At 48.2% G+C, this 13,630-nt stretch overlaps 1 protein-coding gene across 2 annotated transcripts; it reads right to left on the minus strand.

Annotated features, from left to right (window-relative positions):
* Positions 1–5,146: 5,146 nt before the first annotated feature.
* On the minus strand, positions 5,147–12,561 carry LOC121084940 (probable 2-ketogluconate reductase). 2 transcript variants are annotated; one of them, XM_040587042.1, is made up of 7 exons: positions 12,450–12,561; positions 11,728–11,972; positions 9,126–9,510; positions 7,695–7,866; positions 6,696–6,874; positions 5,866–5,962; positions 5,147–5,460 (listed from the first exon to the last, which is right to left on the minus strand). In XM_040587042.1, exons 2-7 carry the CDS (start codon positions 11,926–11,928, stop codon positions 5,304–5,306), a joined length of 1,191 nt encoding a protein of 396 aa, XP_040442976.1. In that variant the 5' UTR covers positions 11,929–11,972; positions 12,450–12,561; the 3' UTR covers positions 5,147–5,303. The 2 variants fall into 2 exon arrangements, with proteins under 2 accessions (XP_040442976.1, XP_040442977.1); XM_040587043.1 differs by lacking the exon at positions 11,728–11,972 and having other exon boundaries at positions 12,450–12,559.
* Positions 12,562–13,630: the final 1,069 nt, after the last annotated feature.

Below are 13,630 nucleotides of genomic sequence, written 5' to 3' on the forward strand. Positions count from 1 at the left end.
GTGGCAGTAAATCGGCCAAGGACTTGGGGACTGCCTGCTGGGAGGTCATAAACCATTTACGATCCCTGGTTGTGGAGAAAAAAATGGCTGTGGTTGCCTCAGACCTCCTCGGTCGGGAAACCAAGTCGCAGTCTACCCGATTATTTGGTCTCGGCGCTCCGTCTGCAAAAGGCACAATTGTGCCCATTAAAAAATCTGCGACCGAGCTGTTAAACCCGACACCATCTCCAGAGGGTGCCGCCGCATCGGGTGCTCTGCACCACCCTGAAAGCTACCGAGAGCTGCCCCCCCGTTAGATGAGGACGAGGGTACTATGGTGGGTCTGAGTGCGCCTCTGAATGAGAACGCGGAGTCTGATAAAGAAAATGAACCCACCCCACCTGCACCTGCCCTGATCCCCCGTCCCCGAACCAAACCCTCTGACCGGACCCTAAACCACTTGCAGCAGCAATTGAACGAATGCCATCTGCCTACTGCCGGTCGTGATGTTCAGATCCTGACCCAGGAAGGTGTTATCCTCCACCCTGCCGCTCCCCAAAGTCGTTGGTCTGGGGTTGTAAGAGACGCTATACTGGAGGGAGAGTGGGAAGCTGCTTCTGCTGTTGCTTGTCCGGTGCGGACTACTGCTTTACCTGCTGGTTCAGCAGCCGCTGTGTGGAAACCTTTTGATTGGAAATCTATGCAGCAGCTGCGACAAGCCGTTACACGATATGGATTACAATCTGAACCAGTCAAACACTTGTTGACTTATTTGTTTGACTCTGAAATCATGACACCCAGTGACTGTACTTCGCTAGCCAGATTGCTTCTTACACCAGCACAGTTCCCCGCGCCCCGCCAGCGCGCCGTGCCCTGCCCCGCGGCTCCCCCCGCTCCCCCACCCACCCACCGCCACAGATCCCCCCAGCTGCTGGCGAAAAGGGGAGTCCAGAGTTCGGTGTGGAGCTGCAGATCGCACCCCCACCGGTGGTAAGACCGCGTAGAGTAAATCGCGGCAGGACTCTATGCTAAATTCCTCTCGGGGGGGGGGGGGGGGGGGGGGGGGGGGGGGGGCACTACGGAATGCTGTGACGAGTAAATCGCGGCAGGGCTTCTCTGCGCTGATATCCTTCTGTGAAAGGGGAGAGCTCTGAGAAGACCGCGATGGAATTAGACGCGGCAATTAAACTGTTAACTGGCATCCTCCTTAAGAGAGGGGAGGGCGTTACAGAGACAGAAGTGGAGACCTTAGTTCGCTGGGCACGAAAAAAGAATAAGATCCCTGAGCCTGCGTTATTGTTTAGTATTGTGGAATGGAGAGAAGTGGGAAATTGCCTCTGGGGTGGCAGTCGATAGTTAACACTCTGGAAATTATGAAAGCAAAAAAAAAAAAAGTAGCAGTGGCAGCCATAGAAGCGTTGGGGAGAGATGTGTAGAAAAGCCGGCGGAGCAGAAGGGTGATTCACCTAAGCCTTCTCTCTTGGTTACACTTTTCGGAGTTGGGCATACTCGTCCTATGAAGGGTATGTCCGCCCCTGCGTGTTCGACAGTGCCGGAGCTTTTAGATAAGACAGCGGACAAACCAAAAGTTCTTCCTCGTCCTGAAACATCATCGGACGGGTTTGAGGAAGAAGGCAGGGAGAAACCTTGATAACAATACAGAGAAATCCTTACAGGAGGTAATAGATAAATTAAGAAACCTGGTAAAGCGAGTTAAAATGAACCTGCCTACTACTTCAATACCTGTAATTCCTCCAGTTAGCCCAACTACCCCACCGATGCTGAACTCGAGAAAAGATCCAATTCTACAGTGTTGGTCTGGTGTTACTCGTGATGCTGTTTTGGAGGGAGAATGGCAGGTGACCAGCTCATTAGCTTGTCCAGTACTGATTAATAATCTTGATGCACATAACTGGGACATGACTTATGGAAGGTTAATGATCAGATTTTAACGACGGGAGTGTTGCAACCTGCTCTTCCAGCTTTTATGATGATCCCACAGATTTGGCAAATTGTTGTGATGGACTTGAAAGACTGTTCTGTCTTTTTCACAATTCCCTTACACCCTGATGACACACAAAGAGACTCAGTAACGATGATTTGCAACCGTTCCGATCCTGGTTGCATGCCACTGAAGCCAACAGTCCTCAAACTTGTTCACCAGAACAGCGGGCTGCCCTGAAAGTTGTGTCCCACAAGATTCAGACTGGCTGGTGTGGTCACCGAATGGCAAATCATCCGTTATCTTTTTTGGTTTGTAATGTTGCCACTTCACCTTTTGCCCTTATTTTGCAATGGCAAAAGAAAAAGGGGGAAAATACGGCGATCATTTTAGAGTGGTTGTTTTCGCCATTGCAACCCAGACATCGTATTTTAAGCCACCCTGAAGCAGTAGCGGCCTTGGTGAGAAAAAGAAGAGACAGGATTGTTGAAACTGATGGGACTGAACCAGCAGATATCAGTATTCCAGTCCGTGGTGATGATTATGAATGGCTTCTGAGACATTCAACAGCCATACAGGAAGCCTTGATGGGCTATACAGGTGTTGTACACAACCACCAGCCAAAAGGACCTCTCTGGAAGATGATAGAACATTATCAGTGGACTGCGAGACCGTTACGCTCAAAAAGACCAGCTGATGGGCCAACGGTGTTTACAGATGCAGGACGAAAGATGAAGAAGGCTGCATGTGTTTGGCAATCTGATAATCAGTGGCAGAAACATGTGATCACCGGTGAACCACGGGACAACCTTCAAACCTTAGAACTGAAAGCAGTTGTTGAAAGGGCAAACTGTACCCTGAAGGATTATCTTCAGAGACAGACAGTATCGCAGGACATAGATGTAACTAAATGGTTGACTAAGGTGTTGTTTACCTTACACTCTCCCTTACGGAGGATAGAGAGGGACCACCTGTTGTTATACATCACCAAACAGCACGAGGGAACCAAACAACTACAGTTCCTGGTTTGAATGTTCTGTATAAAAATATGGCTTGAAGTGTATGGGAAGGACCTAATCCGGTGTTATTTATCGGTAGAGGTTATTTTTGTATCTCCACAGATAAAGGACCTATATGGGTCCCTAGCAAGTTTGTGCGACCTGTATGTCAAGATCAGAAGACAGAAGAGAAGACTCAGAGCGAGCAGACAGAATAAACTGTCTATGTTGTAAGGGATGTAACCGTATAGTGCCGATGTATGCTATGTGGGGTAAAACGGTTCTGTAAGCCAAAGCTTAAATGTAAATGGTGTAAAGAGTGTATGTGTTTGATTAGTAACTGGGCATGAAACAAGAGAAAGCATACGACTAGTGTAATACCATGCTGATTGGAGACAGTATACATCATCAGAATCTGTGAAAGCACAGAGTTGTGGGGTGGAATGAAAAAAAAAAAAGTGGAAATTGTAGGACTAAACATGTTTAAGTGGTGGTTTGGATTATGGTCTTGATGAATTTTTTACCCATTGGCCAAAGTATTTTTGACATCTTGCCTAGAACAAACATATGGGTGACATCGGCAAATATCACGGGGGTAACAGACTTTTGTTTACGTTTGCAGCAAGCAGACAACCCCTTCAGAACTTGTTTAATTGGTATTCCCCTGCAAGAGAGTGAAACAAATTTTGATGGTTTTTTGAAATGTTAAAACAGTGGATCTGACTTCCAATCAGAATGGTACATGTATGAGTCCGAATGGGCAATTTGTTTGGCCTTCTATGCGTAATGCAGCGTGGCAGAAAACGGTTATTGAGAATTTGAATCGACCACATCATTTGCCATTGCAGGAGTTAGACCTATTAGGTAGCATTACGCCCGTTAAATACGTTAACGTGACTGCAACGGGAATGCCAGAATGCGAGGACATGGTACCACCACTTCAACCTCTAAATGGCACTGGAGTAATTTGGTTTGGTGAACCGTGGCGACTGTGACTAGCAGGTCAGGGTGAATGGGAGTTTGATACAAGGTTTCAAAATTTAACCGGTTCACCTAATGGGGGTGAACTGAAAGCTGGAGGCTTACATGTAAATGTATCAGGGGGCTATCAGTTGCCACGGGGAGTCTTTTTGATGTGTGGAGACAGAGCACGGCCAGGGATTCCTTTGAATCCTGTCGGTGGACCATGTTATTTAGGGCATTGAACTTTGTTTGCTCCACGTATGAAAGACTTATTGAAAATGACTCCACAATTTCATAGATCACGGAGGGCACTGCGCACCTTTGATGAAACATGCAATGACCGAGTCGATCTGCAGTCTGTAACAACAAATGTCTTGGCCTCCATATTTATGCCAGGAGCAATGACTGCATTAAACGCTAAGAATATACGAAGGTTAGCGTGTTGGGGAGAGAAGCAATTTAATCTTACATCACAGATTTTAAGTTCGTTATCGCTTGACGTAGATAGTGTTAGGCATGCTACATTACAAAATAGAGCTGCAGTAGATTTTTTGTTATTAGCACATGGACACGGCTGTGAGGATTTTGAAGGGATGTGTTGTGTGAACCTTTCCGATCATTCCATATCTATCCACAAGAAGTTGTCACAACTGCAGGGAAACATGAAGCATATTCTTGTTGATGCTAACCCCTTTGATGAATGGTTGAGAGGATTGGGCATAACAGGTTGGTTAAAGACGTTATTGATGGAAGGAATACGCTTTGTTATAATCATTATTGTAATGCTTTTAGTTTTTAGCTGTGTTTTTTCTTGTTTAAAGAGAGTAGTTTTTAACATAACCAACCAGGCCTGGCTTGTGCAAAAGAAAAAAGGGGGAATTGCAGAAGAATGGCTGCAGAAGCATGGCCTTAGAATCTCTGAAGATTGCACAATCCAGGCCTGGTATTAGAATAGGCCTGTAATCAGAATTGTGCTGAAGTTGCTGTGCTGAAGTTAACAAGAAAGGTAGCCTTGAGCTGTTCTTGAATCCTGAGACCAAGTAATTATGTTGTGCCAACGGGCCGTGGCTGTAACAAGCTACAGCTGCTGGGAAGCAGGTGCAGGGCCAAGCAAGATAGGGACCGGTATGGGAAAATAGGGAGTAACAAACTACAAGGCTGAAGCACAGCAACACAATTAGCTACATGGATAGAATGCTTATTTTAGTCATGATAATTAGGGGTGTGAGAACCGCGCGCGTTGAGACTACTAACCAATTATATTTCTGCTTTATGAATATGCATGTGTGTCGGTTCTATATAAGTAGTGTTAGAAACTAATAAAGCTGAGCAAGATGCATAACTCATATTGAGCGTCTTCTTGACTCTGGCGAGCCCTTCTTCCAACACACACGAGATTCAGCGATGCCATCTGGCACGCATCATTTGGGACACACTTCACTTGGGATGGGTTGGCCATTGATAACAGCCAGCATATTTGCTATCGCTTCTTCCGCCATCATACGGATAGCTTGGACTGTTGCAGTTCCAATGTGAGGGGTTATGATGATGTTATTTAATTTTAATAAAGGATGATCTCTGTAAGAAACAGAAAGAACAGCATGTATTACACGAATTTACTCTGCAGCTATCAATGGTAGTTGTTAAGAACTGAACCTCAGGAAATAGCAGTGGCATGTTGAGATAAAAGGGCCACAAGCACAGAACCAGCAGAGCTGTAGGGAGCTGGCTTAACCATTTCTTCTTCCTCTCTACCCGTCTCGCTGCCCTGCCTGTCCATTAGGCTGGCAAGGAACTGACAGAGGTGGGAAAGGCGAACAGTTTGGCATTTATTTATGATTGTGCAAGACAGGCTGAGGGTTTGCCCTTAAACAGTGGACTTAAACAGAAAGACTCCTTGGAGAAATCAAGATTATGAGCACACTTCTGCACACAGTTTAAAACCTTTCAGATTAATAGAATGGAAAACAGGTTTTTCTTTACCTTGGCAGAGGCTCAGGGTATGTCACGTCCAGAGCGGCAGCCCTAATAACTTTATTGGAGAGAGCTTCCACCAACGCATCTTGATCAATAACGGCACCTGCAGAGAAATGAAAACGTGCTGTGGTGATGAGTTAATGAACACATTTTTACCTGGGAGTAGGGAAAGGTCTCAAGGGTCTAGTGAGAACAGTTAACAGGATCTCGGTCTTGTTAGGAAATAGGATGTCTTCCTAATAACCGTTTACCAAACAAAGAAGAGATTTTATTGGTTAATCTTTCATTAGAGGAGGATTATGGTCCACTGCATAAGGCTTTTTTTGGGATGTGTCTGGTTTCAGTCTTTTCCTCATTTTGACAATGATTTCCTGTACTATTATAGGCAAATAATTTAATCTCTTCAAACTTTCTGCTCATTCATCTCTGCTTTGTTTACTGAAACTATGATCTCTCTCATATGCTTGTTCAGTGCCAACAGATCTATAATCGCATGGGAGGTTTATTTTCTATATAGCTGTTCCAAATGAAACTTAGTTTTTTCCCTGTACCCCATCAGTGATGATAAACCTTTCAATTATTTCCACTGAATAAAGCTGTCTCTAGGATAAGGCTAAAGAGAACAGAACACCTGCTGAGCATCCCTAAATTCCATAGGACCTTTGAACACAGAGCATCTGACCTTGATAAATCATTCATTTCTAGACTGTCAGCTGCTTCATGACTCAAACAACAGAGCAACATCACAGACAGGCTGGAGGGGGGAATGTCAACATAATCAGACAAAACACAGTCTTAACTGCAGAGCCATAAACACCGCTTTTGGATCATCCTACCTCGGCTGATGTTTATAAGAGTAGCTGTGGGTTTCATCAGCCCCAGCTCCTTTTTTCCTATCAGTTTGTGAGTCTCAGGAGTCAGGTTCACAATCAACATAACAAAGTCAGCTTGCTGCAGCAAGTCTTCCATCTTCTCACAGTAGTGGGCACCAACTGCCTCTTCCTCCTCCTGGCTCCTGAAGGAAAAATATGCACACGCCCAAACTGACACAACTATTTCTCACTGGTGTTAACAATCAATCAGCTCTAGGAGAGATCTGGAACAGCGCAGAGATCATGAGGTTTGAGGCCAAGGTAAAGGAAAAGACATTGACAGGTACAGAGGGTGGAAAGGAGGCAGGAAGGATGTGGGCTAGAGGGAGCAAGAGCTAGAGCACTGGTGGGATGCTGAAGGAGTGATGTATGCATGAAAGCAAAGCACACAGGCAATATTAGGAGGTTGTTGATGCAGTCAGACCCCGCTCTTCTTTCCTGCCTCTATGCCAATCCCTGTAGAGTCTCTCCTTGTGTGACATGCGCCTTAGGACTTGGGAGTGGAAAACGGATGAAGGGCAAGTGAAGTCCAAAAGGAATGGAACTATGAAGCTAAGAGAAGTGAAGATCCTTGTCACTGATGCCGGTGTGATGAGCGATCTGGCTGGGCTAAGGAGAGGGGTGGCCAGCTGGGTGGCTCAGGGGTGCTGCCAGAAGCCTGAAGAAGAGTCTGGCAGGACAGAGGACATAACAAGGGCACAAGGCATGGTTTGCTTGGGCAACATCTTCAGGAAGGTTACACAGCCCTTATTCCAAAGGGCTAGTAGCTAACCAGGGTGGAGCGAGCGCAGGAGGTGAGGGGGAGTTGCTTCCCGAGGAGCCAAAGGGAGGAAGTGGCAGCATGCTGGTGCTCCTCATGCTGCTGACAACTGTCACAAGTGCCTAGGAGGACCAGGGATGCAGAGCAGAGCCATGGTTTCCCTCACTGCCCCCTAACTACATGCAGAAACCAGATGTTTTTACCTCTGGTGCCTGTTATGGTACAGGATCCTCATGTCGAAGGCTCTGGCCCTCTGAGCCACTTTGTACCCAATGCTGCCCATCCCAATGATGCCAAGCGTCGCTCTGGTTACTTCCACTCCCAGCCAGTCAACAGCAAAACACTTTGTGTCTGGAGAGACGGCCACCTGGCAGCCTGGATGTAAACACATGCTAAATGGGTACAAACCGACCATACGCGTAGGTTTGGGGGAAAGATGAAGTTTCTCACCACCACAGCAGCAGGGCTCTGTCTGGAGCATCCCTTGCAAAACATCCTTGCCAGTTCTGACTGGTTTACGGAAAAGCCTGGACGTTGCTATTCCCTGCAGCCAGGGCTGGAGCCAGTAACATAGCCACAGTGGGGTCCCTGGTGGGTGCTGTACTGGGAGGAATGGCTCCTCATGCAATTCACTCTTCTGTGGCTGAAGGATCTTCTTGGAAGCCAAAAAATAGCTTCTTTGACACTTACCACCTGTCAGGCACTGACCCTACTTTTTTTTAGCTGGGGTAAATCTCACCATTTCTCTCTTCAGTCACAGCCCGAAGCAGCCCCACTGCTTGAGTGGGGGTGAAGGCTGCAAATTCCAGCTCAGCCAGGGATCTCTATAAGTTTTTCTACAAAGAACCTGAGGTCCAGCAAGATGCAATAGTGAGAAAATATCACAGAAAAAGAGGTGTTATTTCATGGTCAGGGGTGGAGCAGCCGTGGCAGAAAGACTATGAGTCCCTGAAGACAGAGGCAACCTCTGGTGATAGTCTCTACTGACACCTTCCTTACCCTGCAAGGCACTTGCACAGCAAGGGCATGTGGGGAAAGGGCCTGCCTTTGACAAGGACTAACGGTGGTACTCTTTGGAATAACTTTGCCAGAAGGATTAGCAGCTATTTCAATAATAATGCTAATGCTTTTCTGGAAATACAACCCATTGGTTTAGACAAACTGTTCATAGAAGCAGGAAAATAATGAAGAGTTATACCAGTTACTGCTTTAGAGATGGGGACATGACCATTAATGCTTTGAACCCCCCCATAGCTCTTAACGCTTGTTCTGTGGGGAAATGGAGAAGTGGTGACATTTGATTTGGATGCATTTTGTATTCAGTTTTTACAGCTATAAACCGTAAAAACCCACCCAGTGAACACCCAGAGGAGAATTAAGCCCCAAACTTTATTCCAAACAGGATGTCACAAGTGACTTTAAAATGCATAATTGAGACAAAGCCCTTACTCTCGTCACCATTGCCTTAAAAAGAAGTGGGACACAGGAGTAGAGGCCTCTGAAAACGGAGTCCCAAGACATTTTTTCCCCTGTATAAGCATCCCAGATATTGATTCTGAAAGATCATCTGTATCGTAGCAAAAGTGAGACATGTTAAAGAAGTAGCTAAGAGCCAGGAAAATTTAAAACCTTACCTTCCACTAGCCTTCTGGCAGAGGCCAGCATCAAGGCCATTCCTATGTCTGCTGTTGAGTCCGCCACAGCATGTGGGGTGTTGGTCACTTTTACACCAAACTCAGAAATCATTTTCACGTCTAAGTGATCAACTCCAACCCCAGAGTTTCCAATTACTTTTAAATTAGGCAGGCTTTCTAGGAGCTCCCGGTCAATAGTTGGTCTGCCTTCAAATACGAAAACAGATTGGATTTTTTTGCTCATTTCTTTTTTGTGTTCAAGAAATTCCTTCATGGTGATAAGGTGAAAGTGTTTCTTCAAAAGTGCTGCAAGGTGTTCCAACACACCATGAGTTCCTCCTATATCCAGAATCAAAATGCCCGGCAACTCTGTTTCTGCCATGACCTGCAACAGGGGAATAGAATAAAGACTCCTTTGTGCAGGAGAACACCCTTACAGGAGCAATGCTGTGGTGGTCATTTAAATTCACATCTGTAAAGCAGGGAACTGATGGAACTCAGTACTGCTTTTAATGATACAGAATAAATCCAGTCACTTGGTACTTGTGTGGTACCTTAGTCAACTTCCCAGTATTTTCACTGAGTGCTGATTTAGACTGTAACACTAAGGAATATCTACCTATGTAGATCTAAATCCAGTCTTATGAGGTGGTGTTCTCAAATAGTTTCATTTCAGTCCTGAAGCAATACTGATTTCATACAGATCTGTTAGCTTCTCAACCTTACTCACAAATTAATTTCTGCAAGCAGTGCCATGAAACACAGGCTACTAGAAAGTTACTCCAAGTTTCTTGCGTATTGATTATGGCTGGAGAAGCTGCAGGTAGCGGCGTAGGGAGGCACTGAGGCTCAGACGGGTCTGAAAAACACCTGTCAGGAATGGTTCAGGTCTAACGAATTTGCACGATTAAGGGCCATCCTTGGGCAGCTGCCACACTGCTCGCCTTCAGTGTTTCAAACATCCAGACCTGTGCCTGAACTTACCTCCTGCAAGATTTAGCACACCCATGCCCACATGCTGAACCAGTGGGGAAGAGCACCGAGAAGATACTGCAAACCCCACTGACAACACAGACCTTCACACCGGAACTTCCCCTCTTCCCAGAGAGTTTTGAGCCCAGTCCTCTACAACACCCGTGCACACAAATTTTATCCTGCACCAAGACAGGGGCTGTGCAGGTGGCCACACACCTAACCAGAGGCAGCCCTTACTGACAGAAATGGCAGCTGAAGGTTTGCTGCCTGCCTTAAAGACAGCCATGTCTAATGTCCTACAGTTGTTTCCTGTGCTCCATTCGCTTCAGGTCTCTGTCCCATACTGTGCCCTAGACCTGCGTCCAGGAAACCTGCGTTGTGCTAACTGAACCTGAACAGTTTCCCACAGCAGTGTGCTGATCTGTTCTGGGCACACAGGGCTGGGCAGAAGTTTCCTGGTTCTTCAGTCCTCTCACACAAGCCTTCAGCCAGTAACCAGGATTCAAACCTGTCCCAAAAAAGGTGTCAATACAGTTGGAAGTTTCTCTTAAACTATATTTAGCCTTGCCCTGAGCAAACTCAGGCTTATCCCAACTGGGTCTATTAAATGCTTACAATCTAGACACCAGTAATACTGCTTTGTCCTGGCCTTGACCCGCATTTCTGGTTCCACTCTGCTGCAGTACATGGGCTAGAAGGAGCCTCCGTGTTAGGGCAGGTCTGCAGTTCACCACAAACAGTGTCTCTGATAACATGAACCAGTTCTGAGCAGCAGCAAACAAAGCTATGAGATGAACAGTGCAACCATATTGCAAAGGCATACCAAGTTCTTAAATATATCTAAGGTATTTCTTGCCAGCTGAGGTATTTTGAAGCCTGCCGGCCCCACATGGTTGTGAAAATTGTGCAAAGTTCCCAGCTGTAGTCTGTAAATTTCTTATGTGTATCACACAACATGACCTTAGAAAGATAAACTAGATTCATCCTCCAGAATGAATGACGCATAGGATAAATAAAAGACAAGACTTGATGTACTATGATGATCTTGTCCATCTTCTTGATGATCACACCTTGATGCTCCTGCAGCAACTTACTTAGACTGGATGGCAACTAAACCTTCTGTTGTTAAGTGACGGAAAACAGCACCAAATATGATCAATGGACTGGCAGATGCCAGTAAGGTAGCACTGTATGACACCACTTGCTTTTATCACCGCTTCCTCCTCCATTAAATACACCACTCACGAAGGTCAGAGTCAGACCCGCATTCATTTTAGAAGCGCTTCCTAAACTTCATAAGCAGAAAGGTGATCCATGAGGAAGCAGTGCAGTGCAGCGAGAGCTGGTTTAGCTTTAAACAAACTAGCTGGCGTGCTAGAAACAGGCTAGTTGCAAGTAATTCATCTTTTCATTAGCAGGGACCTGCTGAGTCCACCACAACTTCAGCCACATTTGATACACGTGTGAACAATGGTTCATGCAATAGAAAAGTGCCAGGCTGCAGCTTTGGTTCCAGAACTGGGCTTCTGCAAGCACCAGGTACAATCTCAAAAAATTATACTGACAGTAGTGAACTAAAACACTTAAAGGAACCTGGCAGAGGGAAGGGGGCTCTCCAGATACCAACCTTGGCCTGAGCAGCACTAATTGTTCGTCTTCCAGCATTACATGGGCATGTCTTGCATCTCTGTCTGTAATTTGCAATCCTTCCATGGCAGTGAAGTCCATGTGAAGCAATAGCTGGATGAGTAAGTTTATAAGCCAAATTTGACTGGCCAGACATCAAGGGAATCGGTTTTAACAGACTGAATGCTTTGCTCCTTAACATAATTCAGTTATCAGATGTCTTGTCCAGTGTGCTAAATGTAACACCTGTTAAGGACACGACAGTTTTGGTTTTGGACCAGTATCAGCTGCAGTATCACTAACTCTCTTTTTTAAAGCTGTCTCTCCTCACATTTTCTATTTACATAAGATTATTTGCTTCCATGTATGTGTATCTCTATAATCATACATTACACATTGATAAAACATATATGTATTAAGTTCTGGCCCTTACATTGCAAAGAAAACTTTGAAAATATGACTTGAATTAAGAGAAATGGCACACAAAAAGGACTGCGTTAAGGATGAACTCCAGTGCTAACTGGTGCTGGCCTTTCCCCTGTGGTGTTTGATTCACTGCTCGCAGACGGGCGGGCGCTGCTGTGTCACTTTGGGCTTCTTCGCCAGACCAGAGCAAAATAAACCTACATAGCTTGTCCTAGCTCTGCTTTAAACGAAAGTTATCCACGCATTACGCAGAACAGATCCCTCCCAACAACTTCTGTATAGAAGAGAACGGATTACCTGAGTAACAGCCAACGGATCGAGCAGGGCTGCTTCCTGACTATCGCTTTCGGTTTCCGCCCCAGCCCGACCCCGGGGCAGCCGGGGCTCAGCGTCCCCGCCCCGCAGCTCTGCCGAGCCCCGCCGTTCCCCTGAGGCCCGCCGGGCGGCCGGGCCGGGGGCTGCCGGGGCGCTGGACCGGGCCGGGGGCTCTCAGCGGGTCTCGGGCCGAGCTGCGGCTGGCGGGCGCGGCGCTGCCTCTGCCCTCCCGCCCCCGGCCCCGAGCTCTCTGGAGGGGGAAGCGCAGGGCGAGGACGGGCCTGGACGTTTTTTGCGGAGCTCCGGAGCACAGCGGTTTGGTACAAATTCACGCTGCGGTCCCGGGACTGTTCCCGCAGCCCCAGCTCGAGCTTGTCTGGATTTTTTGTCGCGGAAAATATGCTTTTCTCGCAGTCGGCTGCAAGCTAACCGTTTAAATGAGCGCGGTGCAGGGTAACATAGATGCCTCTCAGGAAGCAGAAACTGGCCTGGGCCGCCCCACCTCGATGGCCAGCTCGATCCTGAACCCGAGGGCTGCACGGCCCGGTGTTCCCGCTGATGGTTTGAGTTGCGGCGGCCGCCAGGCGCGCTCGGGCCGAGCGAGCGTCACGAGCAGCTGGCGGCGCCGGGGGCCGGGCTCGCTCCGGGCGCGCCAGGGACAGCGCGGGGGACGTCAGCGGGGCGGCAGGCTGGTGCCCGTTGGGCGGGGGCAGGTGCGGGCAGGGTCCCCCACAGCCGGGCGGTGCGGGGGGCTCGCTCCGCCGCTCCACCTCCTCCCCAGGTCCGTGGGAGCACGGGTCGCTCGGCAAGGCCCGCGGAGCGGCCGGCGGCGCGGCTCAGGGGGCCGGGCTGCGGCGGCCGCTGTCTCACTGGCACCCGGCAGCACGCCCCACCGGGCCGGCTCCGCGGCCCCTTGCCCGGCCTGGCACAAGCCGCCCGCCCGTTTGGGTGCGCCCAGGGCCATGGCCCCGGAGCCGGGCCCGCCAGGCTGGGGCTGGCGTCGCAGCGCAGGGCATGGGGGTATGGAGACCCCCGAGCGCAACCCCACTCTGCCCGGCCCCAGGCACGGCTGCGCGGCGCTGGCGGCACTGCGGGCCCCGCCGTGTCACTGCCGCGGCGACGAGCGAGGGCGGCAGCGACCCCCTACCTCGGCCCCCCGCCCC

This window comes from Falco naumanni, chromosome 3 (genome assembly GCF_017639655.2).
Source record: "Falco naumanni isolate bFalNau1 chromosome 3, bFalNau1.pat, whole genome shotgun sequence".
Lineage (NCBI taxonomy): Eukaryota > Metazoa > Chordata > Aves > Falconiformes > Falconidae > Falco > Falco naumanni.

Bases quoted from the DNA above. Each gene is read 5' to 3' on its own strand.
- LOC121084940 (XM_040587042.1), bottom strand. From the start codon at position 11,928: ATGTTAAGGAGCAAAGCATTCAGTCTGTTAAAACCGATTCCCTTGATG. The intron at 7,867-9,125 runs GTAAGGTTTTAA...GTTTACATCCAG, and splicing joins TGCCAGAAGGCTAGTGGAAG to GCTGCCAGGTGGCCGTCTCT. The intron at 5,461-5,865 runs GTAAAGAAAAAC...TGTTTCTTACAG, and splicing joins TACCCTGAGCCTCTGCCAAG to AGATCATCCTTTATTAAAAT.